Source organism: Buteo buteo, chromosome 9 (genome assembly GCF_964188355.1).
Source record: "Buteo buteo chromosome 9, bButBut1.hap1.1, whole genome shotgun sequence".
Classification (NCBI taxonomy): domain Eukaryota; kingdom Metazoa; phylum Chordata; class Aves; order Accipitriformes; family Accipitridae; genus Buteo; species Buteo buteo.
Genome location: NC_134179.1, coordinates 8,465,578 through 8,481,014, shown reverse-complemented (window position 1 = coordinate 8,481,014; position 15,437 = coordinate 8,465,578). Strand labels below are relative to the sequence as shown.

At 57.0% G+C, this 15,437-nt stretch overlaps 1 protein-coding gene across 4 annotated transcripts in view; it reads right to left on the bottom strand.

Moving 5' to 3' along the window:
* Positions 1–3,739: 3,739 nt before the first annotated feature.
* The window catches only part of BCL9L (BCL9 like), a 50,831-nt gene continuing 39,133 nt past the window's right edge, over positions 3,740–15,437 (bottom strand). For 2 of the 4 annotated variants that reach the window (XM_075035237.1, XM_075035238.1), the window contains exons 4-8: positions 14,128–14,338; positions 13,285–13,369; positions 10,471–12,862; positions 9,723–9,983; positions 3,740–8,432 (exon numbers count right to left, since the gene is read on the bottom strand). In XM_075035237.1, coding sequence (XP_074891338.1) covers positions 7,273–8,432; positions 9,723–9,983; positions 10,471–12,862; positions 13,285–13,369; positions 14,128–14,338 — 4,109 coding nt within the window. In that variant the 3' untranslated portion in view covers positions 3,740–7,272. Of the gene's footprint in view, positions 8,433–9,722; positions 9,984–10,470; positions 12,863–13,284; positions 13,370–14,127; positions 14,339–14,876; positions 14,900–15,437 lie in introns of those variants that run through there. The other 2 variants (XM_075035241.1, XM_075035239.1) reach the window with 2 other exon arrangements.

Sequence of the window (15,437 nt, the reverse complement as noted above, 5' to 3'; positions counted from 1 at the left end):
TGCTCCACCTGCACCTATGGGTCTTTCAGAGGTTTAGCACATCTAGTTTTCACACAGAACAAACCTGGGCGCTGATCTTGCTCTGAACCACGAGTATCCAGCAACTGCTCGGATCAGGGCCGCTTGATAACAATTTGGCCCAAACTAAGAGTGGCGGCTTTCACTGTCATTAATGATTGCACCACAAGCTGGCGTACAGGGCAGCCCTAGCAGACTCAGGCAGCCCGCTGCTTCCCAGTGGGTTTTGTCATAGTATAACATCGCAGCGCATACACAGCGTTGCTCCATTGCATCTCCCTCGCCAGCTAAGCAGTGCTGTGGCCTGAACTGTATGAGAGCCATACGCACCAACTGCCACAGGAGCACAACCTTAATCACGAGCACACTTTAAAATCCACTCTACCATTCACCTCACTTTTTAAGTGAAGTCGGAACAACATCAGTTCTCCCGCTGCAGCAGGAATTTTGTGCTAAAGTCACTTCTGAAGTTCAACCCACTAACAAAGGGCTCGGTTGCAGCTGAACTTCATCGTACCCAAGGGCCCTGCTAAAAAGACCAGTCATTATTGAAGGGGTCACATTACATCAGTCCAGCTCAGGCAGAGATCTCAATAGCTTGTTCTCAAATTGTGACTCGAGGAGAAAACTCCCCAAGCATAAGGCTTTTATACAGAAAGCAGTCCACCATTTCCTGCAGTGCTGCATCTTCAAAGCTGAAACCTGCAGGTAATGGCGACCGTAGTTGTCCAAGCACGTATGCGCAGTAGAGGAAGAGCAGCTCTCTGAAGCCTGCCCTTGCTATCTCCACGGTTGTACCGGTGTGCAAACCCATTGCAGATGCATTGTAAACACCTCCCAGACCCGGTTCTGATGGTAGCTGTATTCCCCCACAAAAATGCTACTGAAGAAATGAACAGAGTGTAAAATTCCTACAGTGTTCACAATGTAAAAAGAAAATCTGCATGCAAAATAAGAGTGAACAGATTATGCATCTATAGTTACTATAGTTTTTAGTACCGGTATGTTGGTAAACTTTTAGAAAGTTTTGATGTGAGCTGTAATAAACAGTTAAGAGACCATCTTCTTGTGTATAGTGCTTGTAAGCAGTTGTCTGCAGTCGTGTCACTTTTGCAAGGGAAACGTATCAGAGAGCTCTATGTGGGTTGATGGCACCCTTCTGACAAGTGTTGCTGTTTGCACATGGAGGCCACAGGGCTCGTAAGAGCGCCTTGTTCAGACTTCCCTTCACCAGTGCCTCAAAAGGTTCTGCTGCGTTCGGAGCCAATCCAGACCTACGTTAGCTCCCTGCTTTACAGGGCCTCTTCCACTGACTGCAGCACCTCCTACCCCAGCTTTACAGCAGCTGCTAACCCAAGCGGAAAGCCGCCCTTGCACCCGCGTTCGGCTCAGCCAGCCTGGGGAAGTCTTGGCTCAGAGCTGGCAGACCCTTCCCCAGAGAGCAGACATTGCTCCTCCTGCAGCTGCCTGCAGCCAGCCTGCTGAATGGTGACGAGAAGAAAGCAAGAGGAACTCTCCTTCACCGCAGAGGAAGCTGGGCTTTCCACCCTGTAAAATCCTCCCCATCTCCCTGAGGTTTGCATGGCTGTCACATGCCTTGGCCTAGAGCAGGCTTCCCTGCTAAGCGCTCACGCTGCTAGAGCTACCCCTGGACACTGCAGCCCTCAGGCAGACCTTCAGGGTCCCTGGGGAACTCTGCTCAGCCCACGGGCTCTGCCCGCCCCCCCCCACGCTGCCAGGAAGGGGGTCTGAGCCGAGGGGAGCTCCAAGTTCGCTCCTGCAGGGAGCGGGGAGGCGGCGTGTAGGCAGGCCACGTCACCACCCCCCACAGCGCACGCTCTGCGCCCCTGGCCGTGGGCTGTGCTCTGCAAACAAGGCTGGAGCAGACACCCCAGAGAAAGCCCTGGTCCCCAACCCGAAGGCAATCCCAAAGAAGGGGACACAAAGGCCCCCACCACGGCATGCTGCTCTGCATTTCCTACGGGGCGACTGAGTCTCCCAGGAGACAGCGCTGGGCTTTTTCAGCAGAGCATCCTGCCACACACATGCAGCGATCACAGGGCCGTGGCAGGCAGCGGAGCGTGCACCGACAAGCGCAAGCCAGCGAACGCATGAATGAACGCGTGCCTGGGAGTGCTGCAGAGAAGGGGCTCTCCCTACGCCCTCGCACCCCTCCTAGCAGCTCTAGCACCCCCTGCCCCGCTGTGACTCACGCACGGGGTTTCATTTTCCCTATCAAGAAGATGACCTACTTCCTCACCCCGATCTCCCAGAACCAAACAGATGCTCAAGCACTTCAGGGTCTGCACTGCTGCCTGCTGCATCTTTCTTATTTTGAGCGCAGGTGGCTCTGGACATATGACACCACGGCCACTGAGGCCTGTGAACTTGGGTCCTGGGCAGCATGCCACGTGCACCACCCCGGCTCTGCGCACAGACAGCAGCACAACCCCTTTCTTTCTCTGAGCCCCCAGAACCGGCCTCTCGCCTTGCTGCCATCACAGAGTGCTCTGCATTGGCTCTGCCTCCCCACAACCATGCAGCAGCTATGGCACACGTGAGCTTTGCTAGGCCACAAGATGCCCAGAAGAACAGGGAACCATGGGGCTCCGGGCAAGTCCCTGCTCTAGGTCACCTCTCCGCTCTGCAGTCTGCCCAGGGACTTGAGGCATCCAGGGTGGCCCTGCCTGGCCCCCCCATCAGCCCTGTGCATGCTCCTCCACCTACCTGGGAGGATTGTCCTGTCCCACGTACTGCAAAGGCAGTTCCCTGGTCCCGGCCCAGCTCCCACCGCCCATAAGCAGCAGGTCGCAATCCCTGCCCGCTGCGGGCAGGGCGCAGCCTCGTGGCAGGGGCGCACGCAGGTCTGCACCAAGCGCAGGTGGTCCCAGCTCCACCAAGGAGCTCGCAGCCATCTCGCGAAGGGCAGGAGCTTCACTTCAGACGGAGACATGCAGCGACTGCTTCAAAGTCGCAGGAGATGGGACCTGCAGCACTGGAAGCCGCACGTGCAGCTGAGGCGGCGGGACCCTCTCCCTCACCTCGCCCTGCCCAGGGGGCCTGCAGCTCTCCTGCCAGGCACGAGTGGCTGGGAGCAGATGTGCTCAGGAACCGCCATGGAGGCAGGGGACCCACCGCAAGCAGGAGGGGAAAATGAGGCTGTTCACCTCATGACTGTTACTTGTTTGCAGCGGCTAAAAAAGATGATACGTTTCAAGCCACAGGAGCTAAAGGATGGGCTGGCACGGCAGAGGATGGGAGAGAACAGCCAGCACGGCCTGGACTAAGGCAGCAAAATCCACGATAAGGTAAAGAACCGCTCCGAGCTGCGTGGTTGGGTCTCATTCGATCCCAGGGAGCCAGCACGCAAGCGGACAAGGAGGGCCAAATCATCCACCTCGCACAGACCGTGGCAGGCACTAAACAGCTGACCCCACTACGAGAGGGGGCTGCCCAAATTTCACAGGAAGAAATCTCCAACTGCAGCCATGTCTCAGCATACCTTAGGCACAGATGACTCCCACAAACCAGAAGAGCTCCTCTCCTCTCGGAGTCCCCACCTGACATAAGGCATTTATAGCAGGGCCAGCTGAGCCCCTCGGATCAGCCCCAGCCTGCCACGGGTGATGCTGGCTGAGCCCCCGGAGGCTGGGCTGAGCACACATGCTTGCAGCCCTACAGAAAATCATGCAGCCCACTGAAGACAGGTACAGGGTCAGGTTTTGAAATTTGTCTTTTTAATAAAAAGGCACCTATAAAACAGGTCAATACATTACAGGCAGCACAGATACCCAAAAACAAGCCTAAAAATTGTTTCAAATAAAAACCAATAAGATGTCTTCACATATTGTATTTATATATTTATATTTATATATATATTTATATAATGGTACAAAATGACTGGGGAAGTTTCTCCATGGGATGACAGAGAACAGGTCAGTCACCATTACCTCAACGTGAAAGCTAATTCCGGGTGTGTGATTATCTGACATACTGAAAGATGCGGTTTCCCAGCGTTCGCTTTTTTGGAGCTGGAAAAACATGGCAAAGTCATGGCTAAAACATGGGCAAACCTTTTACTGTGATTAGGTGGAGTCAGTACACAGAACTCAAGCTGAGAAGCCGAGCAATAAACTACAAGACACGAGACTAGACACAGCTCACGGCAGTGGGCAACTGGCTGATGGCAAACCCTGCCCAGGTCTAACAAGGACTGGCTGTTATTGAGCTTCCAGAGAAGCTCCTGCCATATTGCTGTTCGCAGACACGGTTGGGAGCGGCGCCCGGGGCAGAGGGGTGTTAGGCAGCACTACTTCTCCCCGTTGGTCAGGCATCGCAGCGGTAGGGGTAGGGCTGGCTCCAGGGAGGTGGGATTTTGCGGAAGAGCGCCGACTGTTGCTCCAAAGTCCCTAGCTCTGACCTAGGATCAGGATTTCCCTTTTGTATCCAGAGCTGCTGAGTCAAAAGGCTTTACTTCTTACTTATTTGTCACCAAAGGACAGGTGTTCCTCCTGCCACCAGTCAGAAATAGCATTGTGCTGCCCTGTCCCTGCGAGTGGGGAGCGCCAACTTCCCCAGCACTGCACTGTGGTGCGCCGCAGCCAGCGGGCTCCAGATGACACAGGGACAGACGTGCTGCCGACAGAGCGAGGACCGCAAGCCCCAGGCAAGCCCTCAGTCGGGCTGGGCAAAAGGAATAACAGGGAAGGTACGGACACATGAAGGTCTCAACTGGGCTAAAACAACAGCTGTCTACAGACAAACAAAAAAACTTCCGTATAGAAAATATTATGGCTTCAAATTAACCGAGACTAGCTGGTGGGTGATGAGCAAGGTTTGGGGCTGGCATTGGTATTTGGATGTTTACAAGAAACTACCAGCAGCCAACACCCCGAAGTGCAGCCAAGAGAAGCCACAGCCTTTCAGGCAAGTCAAGCTTAGAAAGAGCTACATCTGTTCAAGCCACATCCTCCCACGTGAAACGCACACTCTGAAAGGATGGAGAATCCAACCAGCTAACTTGTCAGATCCAAAGCACTCTTTGTTAGCCTGGGCTGAAGATTATTCCTCTGCTCCAACTGCCAAGGCAGGGATGAACACTTCCCAGGATCAGTCCTGTTTTGCCATCTCCGAAAATGCTGCTCGCTCACATTGTATGCAACAAAACCACACAAAGCAGGAGACCAGAGTGAAATCCTTCCTTGAATCCAGACCCGTGCTTCCTGCCCAGTACTGCTCACTACAAAACAACCCAAAGCTTCAAGGTATTCCTAACTGGACTTTGTGGCTCCACCTTCTCACAGATTGGATCAAGGCAGCCGCTGGGCTGACATTTCAGCACCCGCCGGCCTTTCCAAAGAGCTTGCAACGTGATAAAAAGTGTTGCTGTTTGCTCACTACTTGACAATCTCCCTTTCCGAAAGCCCTCTCCTCCCTGCAGTAGCAAGTAGGGAAAGGTGAGCTCTGTTAGAAGAGAGGTAGTATGCTAAGTCTGGCTCTGCAGAGATAATCCTCCAACTGGTGTTCCTCCGGCAATCGCGTGCCCCGAGTTCACCGTTGGATACCCATAGGGTACACCATGCTGGAATGCGGTCCCCGCGGAGGTCCAGAGGAACTGCGGTGCGTGCGGAAGTGCATGCGCGTCACCCCACAGTCCCCTCTGTGAACAAACACAGGAAAGACCCATCAGCACCGCGTGCAGGAAGACCTTACGGAGTGGAGGATGGGGAGGGTGAGCGCATCCAGAAAAGCCCGAGATGTTCGAACTGCATGCTTCCGCCAGCCTAGGAATGAGGGGCTGCAACGCAACCTCAGCCTCTTCTGTCTGAAGCACAGGATAGCCGCACCGCTGACACCGTACAATACAACTCTTATACCGAGGTGGAGTATCGCACGCAGGGACAGGTCCTCTTCAGCGGCTGGACCTCTATTGTGCAGTAGGGCAGGGCTGCTGCCAGTAGCTCAGGGCTAGATGGAGCAAAGGCTGCCTGTGAAACTCTGGAGAAGGAGGACCAACAAGCGTGAGGAAGACCTGGGAGAGTGTTCAACGGCAGAGATAGAGGGGGTGCGGCACAGTTGCAGAGGGCGATGGATGGGTAAAAGACTGGTATAGGAAGGCTGCAAAAGAGCAGGGTTCCCAGGTAGCCTCTCCTGGAAGCACAGGAATGCATCGCCTCGCTCTTCTCGGAGCCCATCTACCCCTCCACACTGCACTACCCTGCCCACAGGGGACACAGCGTGAAGGGAAGGGACTAGAGGTGACACGGCTGGTCGAGACATGCTGGTCCAGCATGTTATCATCTGCAAAGCCCAGATCCTCGCCGCTTCTCCAGCCGAAGGGCCGGCATCCTCCCAGTCCCAGCCACGGCAGCTTCACCACCAAGCAGCGACAGCTGTATCCTGTGAAGCTGTGGCCCCTGCCCTGCCGGACGAGGACTGCTCCGGCAGCGTTTCACTGGGGCCACAGCTCTGACCTCCCCGACGGTCCTCAGTTGTTGGTTGTGTTCGTGTACTCGGCACAGCCTCCACAGGGGCCTAAGATCTGCGTGAAACTATACACCCCGCACATGCAAACCGTTCAGACGCGTGAACAACACAGGTTTGACACAGAGTCACTCTACAATGGGATCTCTCAATGCCCTGTGCACCCTGGGGGATCCTCCTGCCTCCCCCAAGGAGAGTTTTCAATCCTTGTACACTGTTGCCTTTAGCATGTTTTTTGTTTCTGTTTTTTTAAAACATGTTTTGAGGCTTCTATTAAAACACAGAAATACAGAACAATTAAAAACCAGCACAAGTTTTGCCTTTCCCAGCGACCTATTTACAGCTAGTTCCAAAAACCCTCTTGCACATTTTGGTTGCTTAAAAAGAAAAAGAAAAAAAAAAAAAAGAAAAAGGAAAAGAGAGGAAAAAAAAGGGAAAGAAAAACACTTGACGGAGGAAAACCATAAATGAAAACTTTACAAACTGCCGCAGGGTCTGGATGTCCCTGGTCACCACGCAGGGTTCAAAGTAACAGCCCCACTCCCAGCCCCTCCACCCTCCCCTTCCCCCAAAAAAGAAAGAAAAAAGAAACCCAATTCACATCAAGTTTACTGCACATCTGGTTTTCTGTGTAGAGGCGAATCCGATATGAAAAGCATCCCCCGTGGTGTCCTCCACCGGCGTTGGCCCCCAACCCTCCCCCGAAGAAAGGTTTAAAAATGTTTGTACAGGCAGCCCCGTCCCCTCCCCACCCCTGAGCACCAGCCGGGGTTAGAAAGGCAGGTTCGCCATGTTCCCAGGCCCGGGGATGTAACTCATCTGGCTGTCCAGGGAGACACTCCTCTGCCTCATCTGGTGCGTGACCATGAGGTTCTGCTGAGGCGGGGGCCCCATGAGAGAGCCCTGAGGTGACATCATGTGTCCTGTCTGGGCATACATCTCCCCCGACACAGACATGCTCCTCTGCTTGGCCTGCATCAGCATGAAATTCTGCTGGGCCATCAGGCTCTGCTGTGGAGACATCATGCCCTGGTGCATGCTGTTGCCCATCATGCCTTGCTGGGGCGGTATGCCTGTCCTGCCCAGCATGGGCACTTGTCCGGGATGGCACATGGGCATGCTGAGTCCCCTCTGCACGCCCTGCTGCCCGGGGAGGCTGGGGGCATTCATACCTGGCCGCACCGGGGGCTGGTCAGCCATCATGTTCTGCAGGTTCATGAGGTGGAGGTTGGAAGGCTGCGATTTGGGCGCTTGGCTGTCACTCTTGGGGAAATACTGCAAGGTGCTGCTTGGCTTCTCCGACGGGATGATCCTGGACAGGTCAAACTCGGGGATGCCCGTGGGCGTGGGGCGGATGACCTCGCTGAGCTCGGGGTCGTTCAGCACCGACGCCACCCCAGGAAGCACGGGTGGGTAGGGCTCGCCAATCCGAGGTGGGATGTTCTTGCCCATCATGTGCTGCTGAGGGGGTATCTGGCCGGGCTGCTGGGAGGGAAGGTCCTCAGGTGGCAAGGGCATCCCCGGTGGGTAATGCTGCTGCATCCCAGGGCCACCTCCCCCACCGGGGGCCATGGGCATGCCTCCGGCAGGAGACGGCATGGCGTTGTGGGGCTGCTGCATGCGGGGGAACACGAGCTGGTTGGAAGGAATCATCTGCGAACTGTTGGGCACGGGGCCACACTGCTGGTTCAACGAGTCCTGGGGCCCCGGGGGCAGCATCATGGGGTTCTGGGGGGGCACACCCGCCCCTGGCGCACTCGGGTGCATAGGAATGTTGGAGCCCAGAGGGTTCGGGGAGGACATCATGGAGGTGGGGGGTGGTTCGTGGGAGAGGGGTTGCTGACCGGGCAGGTTCATTCCCATGGGGCTCTGAGAAGACCCAGGTCCCACAGAGTTCAAGTGCAGTTGATTCGGCTGGTTCCCTGTCACGCCTATGGAGAGGAAAACAAGAGAAGAGTTAATTCTGCCCACAGACCTCTCGGGGCTGCAAAATCCACACCCTGGAAGCCTGCCAAGCACTCCTGCTCAGAAAGCCCTGAGCGTGCTGCTCAGTAAGCAGCCACAAGATGGGCTTGTAGAGCACCAACGTCAGGAAAAAGTGCCCCAGACTCCAGCTCCCCAAGCCCACAAGCAGCAGAGAACCATTCCAGCTTCATTCTGTCCCACGCCGGATTTGTAGTTCCTTACACCCCACTGATTTTAGAGTTCCGGCTGGCTCTGCGTGTTGGGACAGCCCTACACCGTGATCTCAGCAGAGTGCTCAGCTGCCTGGAAGGCACTGAGGAGTGACCTTTCACCACTGCCTGCCTGCAGGGTTAGCCACCCGGTGAGCTCCTGTGACCACACGACCTTGGGCGGCGAGGAGAAAAAAAGCAAACGAGTTGACAGCCTGACATGACACAGGTGCTGTCCGGGGAGGGAGGGACGACTGTGCTCATCAGTACAGCAGAGCTATCAGTGCCTGTGGAGGGGTTCAGGTTAGGAGGGAGCCAATGCATTTGCATGCCTGTGGTCAACCTAAGTGACTACTCAGCAGTGAAAGAGTCAAAAAATTGATTTTTTCATTTTGAAAACTGCCAGAAATATTTACCAGACAGCTTTAAACCCCTAGATCAAGTGGCACTGCGTGCTGGAATTCCCCTTCGGGCTGGTCATCAAGTGACAAAAAACACTCATTTGCCTAGCTGTCCCCACTAGTGCCACTGGCTAGTGGAGCGTATCTAGCTGTCGCCTGCTGAAATCAGAACTATGCTACGACATAGCCTTGCCTGTGCAGGCACCTGGGCTCCACTAAAAATACCAGACTCCCAAACCCTGTTCAGAGCGTCCCTGTCCCGCTGCACAAGAACACAAGGGGTCCAAGCAGCAGACCTCTGCCTGCAAGTCCTGGGCCTGAGACAACTCCAGGAGCCATGAAAATCCATGCCACGCAGGGTAAAGGTAGTTCCAAAAACTCGCAGAGCTCGTGGAAGAAGGCTGCCTCAAATGCCAGACTGGCTCAGGTCTTTCCAGACAGCACACCCAAGCCAAAAGCTGACAGACAGCCTGGGCACAGGGTGGCACAGTGAGCAGACTGTTACAAACCAGGGCAAATTTAAGCTATTTGACATGGCAGCTGGTGGGAGAACAGTTTCTAATGCCTCCTCCACCTAGTGCCTCAGGCCTGCTGGCAGCCACCAGATGGTCTGACCCTTCGCAAGCCCAGCCCCAGAAATATGTACCTGACATGCTTCCAGGTGGGAGCATAGGCCTGTCTGGCAGCAGCTCATCATCAGAGGTGGCAATGGTTTTGATGGCATTGTGGTAAAGCGGTGTGGAGCTGGGCATGGCATACTTGGACATCTGGGACATCATCAGCGAGAGGGGGTTCTGGGAGGGGGATGGATCTGGAGAGGAAGTAAAAGGCATGTTGGGATTCATGGTGCTAGAGGTGTTACTGGCTGGTGCAGAAGAGCTGCTCCGAGGCCCAGAAGGGAGAGAACCTGCAAGCAAGAGAGAGACCAGCTTAGTACTGCCCACGCACTGTGGCTTGCTCCCGTCAGACAGCAGCCCCATCCCCTCCTTCCGACAGCAGCAACCAGAGGAGGCTGCAAAACGCAGAGCTGGCGCAGCCCAGCACCCTCCGGACCCTGAAGAGGCTCATGCTGACACCCTGCTCCAGAACAGTGATGGACTTCCAATTCAAACTGCCCCTGACTGCCCAGCACAGACACATCTTTTGCTGCCTGTATCACAGAGCATGAGCCAGGGCCGAAGTAAAAGCTGCTCTGTTTGCCCTCCCATCACCCTGAAAATGCCCTGTTTGGATTCCAGGGATAAAAAAGACTTGCTCCATGAGATGTAAGGGCACACACAGGCACGACTGTCTCCCCACTCCTGCGAGAGCACGTGGGCTGGAGAGCAACACCATCCACACACTCACCAAAACCGAGCACACGCACACACTCGCACACAAGATACCCGGCATACCCTGATCCAGTCCTCCCATGGAAGCAGACGAGTTCATGCTGAGAGTCTGCTTGCTCTGGTTGACTCCTGGGCTCGGCATGGTGGCTTTGGGAGATGGCACCCAGCCGGGGGAAGGAACAGCCATAGAAGGGGACTTCAGGCGGCTTGGTGAGCCAGTTGGAGACCGGACGTTAAGGGAGGAGCTCATCACCTGGGGGGACTTGAGGGGTCCAGACTGGTTTGAAGGTGGCATGCTGACCATCTGCGAGGGCGTCTGTGGGGACTTGAGGTTGGCAGAGGGGGAGGTGACCAGTGGCGAGTGCACCTGGCTGAGGGTGGGAGACTTGAGGTGACCCATGCTGGGGGAGTTCATCTGGCTGATGTTGATGGTGAGGTCAGAGGGCCGGCGGCCCAGCCCCCGGGAAGGTGCTGGGTGCATGTTGGCCAGGTTGCCCCCTTGCGTGGGAGTGGGATTGGAGGCTGGAGGCAGAGGGATGTGGCTGAGCCTGGTGGTGCCACTGATGCTCCCAACGGGCATGGTGCCCTGCTCAGGGCTGAACATGTCTGAGCTGCTGCCCATCTCCTGGGGCATGTTGGGGTAAGGCCCTTGGCCGCTCGAGAAGCCTTGCTGTCCTTGGTTGGGGAACTGGGAGGGAATCATCATTTTCTGGGGTCCCCCCAGCATTGCACTGCCATTGCCATTCTGAGCCCTTGCCCTGGCCAGCTCCTCAGGGCTCACACCCTGGTGGGCCATCATATCAGGGCCCCTCATCTTCTGCGACATCATCATCTGCTGCTGTGGGGTCATCTGGACATTGAGGTTCATGTTCATGTTCATGTTGACATTCATGTTCATGTTGAGGTTGCCAGGGCCCATAGGTGCATCCATGTCCCGAAGGCCCGACTGACTCATAGGGGGGCTCAGCATCCCCCGAGTGCCTGCAAAATCCATTCCCATCGGGGCACTGCTCAGGCTGTCCCCCGTTATCTGCCCAGCAAACATGGATGGATCCATCTGCCTGTGAGCCTGTATCATCCTCTCCATTTCCATGCCCTGGCTCATGGAGTTGCCAGACATCCCCATGGGCCTCTGCATTGCTACTGGGCGTTTCTCCATCAGCTGATGCCGCAGGATCTCCTCCCTGGCACGGGGATTCATGAACCTTTCGGGGTCCCCTTGCCCTGACGGGTAGGGCAGGGTGCCTTGCGGAAAGTTCCCAGGGCCTCCCATAGGAGGCATATCGTCACTCCATCCCATGCCAGGCCTGACTGGCCTCTGCATGGCATTCATGGGCCCAAGAGCATCCAAGGGCATGTTCTGCATCCCTCCGAAGCCAGAGACTCTCTGCATTTGATTCCCAGGGAACCGTGGCCCTGGGAAGGGTGGCCCTCCCCGCAGCTGCATAGGGTCCTGCACGTCTATGGGTCCCCGCAGCTGGCTGCCCATCCCTGGCGGCCACTGCTCTCCAGGCTTGCTGTGGTAGGGTGGTGGGGGCCCACGCATCATCATGCTCCCCATTGACTGCGGAATCATGATCTCCTGCATGGGCCGGCCATGGATGCTGATCTGCTCCTCCTTCCGTCGCTTTTCCTCATAGTACTCTTCCTGCAACTTCCTCCAGGCCACTTGCTCCGGTGTCAGGCTGTCCTGGTTCAGCCGCTGCATCATCATGTTCATCTGCTGCCCCATGTCAGCACCTGGGTGGTGGGGCACCTCGTGTTCCAGGTTGGGCCCACCAAGACTCTGGGTCTGGGAGATCATGGACTGCAGAGGCTCTTCATACTTCTTCATGCTGGTGGGGGGCACGGGGGGCTGGGCAGGGGCAGCCTGCGGCTGAGGGGCAGTCCCACCCTCACCCGCATTTTGACTGGACTTCATGAAGGGCTCAGCCTCCCCACTGCGCAGCAGCAGACGCTCAATGTCCCGCAGGGTCTGCAGAGAGCGCTCTCGGTGCTCCAGCTGCTCCTTCGAGAGCCCTTCTGAGTTCATGGGGTTCCTGGGGCCCAGGCCTGCCTGCCCATTCCCCGGCATCCCTGGGCCCGGGCCCTCCGCGAGGAGGCTGGAGCTGGACGTGGCGGAAGAGTCCACTTGCCCAGGCTGCATGGTGTTGGCAGATGCGGTGGGCGTATTTGGGTGGTTACTTCCAGGCTGGTTGCTGCCGCTGTTGTTCCCCAAAGAGTTGGGAGTCAGATCTCTCCGGACATCTTCACTTGTCCCTTCCTGGGGCAGGCTACTGGGCGCAGGCAAAGGTGTTTGACTGATGGTCTGAGGTGGGGGTGGAGGCTGCGGCGGGGGAGGCTGCGGCTGTGGCTGACTCGCTTGAGGGGCCGGTGGCTGGGACTGTGGAGTGTTGGCAGCAGGAGGGTTAATTGGAAGCGGCTCAGCGACCCCCAGCACTTTAGGAGCTGGCGCCTGGCAGAGAAAAGGGAAATAAACCTGAGCAGGAAAAACCCTAGGTAGGTATTCTTCCCAGCACCCTGCAGGAGACCTCTCTGTCCCCAAAACATGCCCCGTGGCAGTTCACCTTCACTCCTTGTGGGGAAGATGCAGGCCCTGTTACACACCCTGGAAACGCACAGCCAGGTACTCTGCCCACATGGCTGCAGGACCACGTGCTGTGCCCCATCCCAAACTTTTCACAGCTGACAGCAGCCAGGACTCACTCCCAAGAGATTCCACAGCAAAGCAGCTTCCCACCCCACTGGAAGGGCATTCTGACAACCCCTTCCTCCACAGCTGAGCCAGGAGCTGGGGGAGAATGGCCACGTCAGAAGGGAAGGGTCAGCAGTCCGCAGCACATGCCAACAGGACCATTTGGTTCATAGCTGGTATACCTGGTCTAGCTTTGCCCGTGGGACGTTCTGCTGATGGTAGGCCAGAATGGAGTCAGCTCGGCCCTGCAGCACAGCTTCTGCAGCTCTGGGGAGAGAGCACAAACCACTTGAGAACAGGCATTGTGCCCCATCCCACCCATACCAGGCCCCAGGTGCCACCTCCTCTCTTCAGTTCTGCGGGAAGAGGGAAATCTCTGGAGGTCACCAAGAAGAGAGGATATTCTCAGAGTCCTCCCACCTGTCCTGCACAGGCCCCAGTGAGGTTCCCCAACTGATCATCGCTTGCCCTGGATTTTCCCTCTTCCCATGTCCTGTGATGGGCACTCGGCTCTGTCTTCTGCCAGTTACCCTAAGCTCACCAAGATGTTCTGGGATCTGCTGCACCGAACCTGTGCTACAGCAGAGCTCTAAAACTAAACGGCCTCGCTAAGAGTCCGTGGCTGAGACAATGCAGGACAGAAAGGAGGAATCGAGTGGAGAACACCAAGCATTACATGGCACTCCCCGGGACACCCAGCCCCTTAAAAACTTCCAAATCAGACCAGCACTCCACACGGCTTTGGGTCAATCTTTTCGTTGGATGCTGACCAAACGTACTCTACGGTGTGTGTCGCAGAACACGTCGCTGGGCATCGCTGGGAGGAAGCGTGCATTTCAGACCAAGTTTGCCCACCAGCAGTAGCTGCCAGCAAACTTCCTGAACCTCGGGGGGGGGGACCCGCTCTGTGTAACCTAAGAGACGCAGGTCTGTCCAGCTCTCGTGTACTCAAGTGCAGCCTGCAGCAGGCAGGTGTGACAGGCCGGCCCTATACCAGCGGAGGACGGACAGAGTTTGCTGCTTACGTGTTAGCAAGGTGCGTTGTAAAGACGTAAACGAACTGCGAAGGCTGCTTTCCTGTTCCGCCGCCTCCGCCTCCTGCAGCATCTGACCGTAAGCCGGGGGCAGCACCATGAGGCACGCTGGAGGAGCTGGTCTCATTCAGGTTCGGCAGCGGGTTGGACCCTGGGCCAAGCTGTGAGGCCGTGGACATCGCAGGATCTGCTACATTACAATCTGCGGCAGCACGGGAGAGAAGCTGCTGAAGCCGGGGCGGCGGGAGACCCCGGGAGGCGGCTGCGGCCTGCGCCACGGGAAGGAACGGGCCGGAGGGCGGGAGGGAGCCGGGGGCCGGGGCAGAGACCGGCGGGGCGGCGGGGCTGGGCTCGGCCCCGGGGCAGGGGAAGAGCCGCCGCCCGCCCGGGCCACCGGCAGGTGGCAGCACCCGCCCGGCCGTCTCCGCCGCCTGGGTGGCCACCGGCCCGGGGCGGCGCGGCCGCCTCCTGCCGGTCCCCCAGCACCGGGGCCTCTCCCGGGCCGCGGCCGCGGGGCGGGCACCGCGGGAGCCGGGGGGGAAGGGGGGATGCCGTCCAGGGGAGCGGGGCCTGTTACTCGTCAGCCGTTACGAAATAATATTCCTAATTAACGTTAGTAAGCATTGCCACTACCAGGAGCATGCGGTGCCCTTCTCTTGCCTAGCTCCTCACCTGCACACCCACGCCACGCACGCACAGACACGCAGCCCCCCACGCTGCATCCCCCAAGGCAGGCTCACCTGCTCACCTGCTCTCCTCCCGGCAGACCCGCTGAACACCAGCCCCAGCAGCCCAACCCCGGCACAGCAGCATTTAAAGAGAAGAGACATCACTGGCAATCTGGCGTCACACGACGACGACGTCCTGCCTCGCTTGCCAGCCCTTGCCCCTGGACAGCCCCACCCTGACCTGCTCTAATTAGGCAGATCTTGGCCCGGGCCGCAACAGGGAGGCCACACTATCCCTTCCCACCACGGTTGTGGAGGTTGCAGAGGAGCACAAGGGAACGTCCTGGAGAGGATGGCTACAGTGCACTGGCAGGTACAAAGGCCGCCCTCTACTTGGTTTTATACACTTCCATGGTCTCCATCAGCTGCAGCCCTTGGGCCCCACAGGACCTTGTCCTCTTCTCTCAGATATTCTCCCTGTCGCAACCTGAAACCGAATTCTAGATGCCAAAACTCAAAGAGTTTTGATGCTTTTGGAAAACGGGAGACCTACAGTTTGTTGCCCCAAACGGTGCACACCTTGGCCAGCTCAGTCCTGCCTGACCCACTGTCAAGACCCTGAGAGCCTCTTTA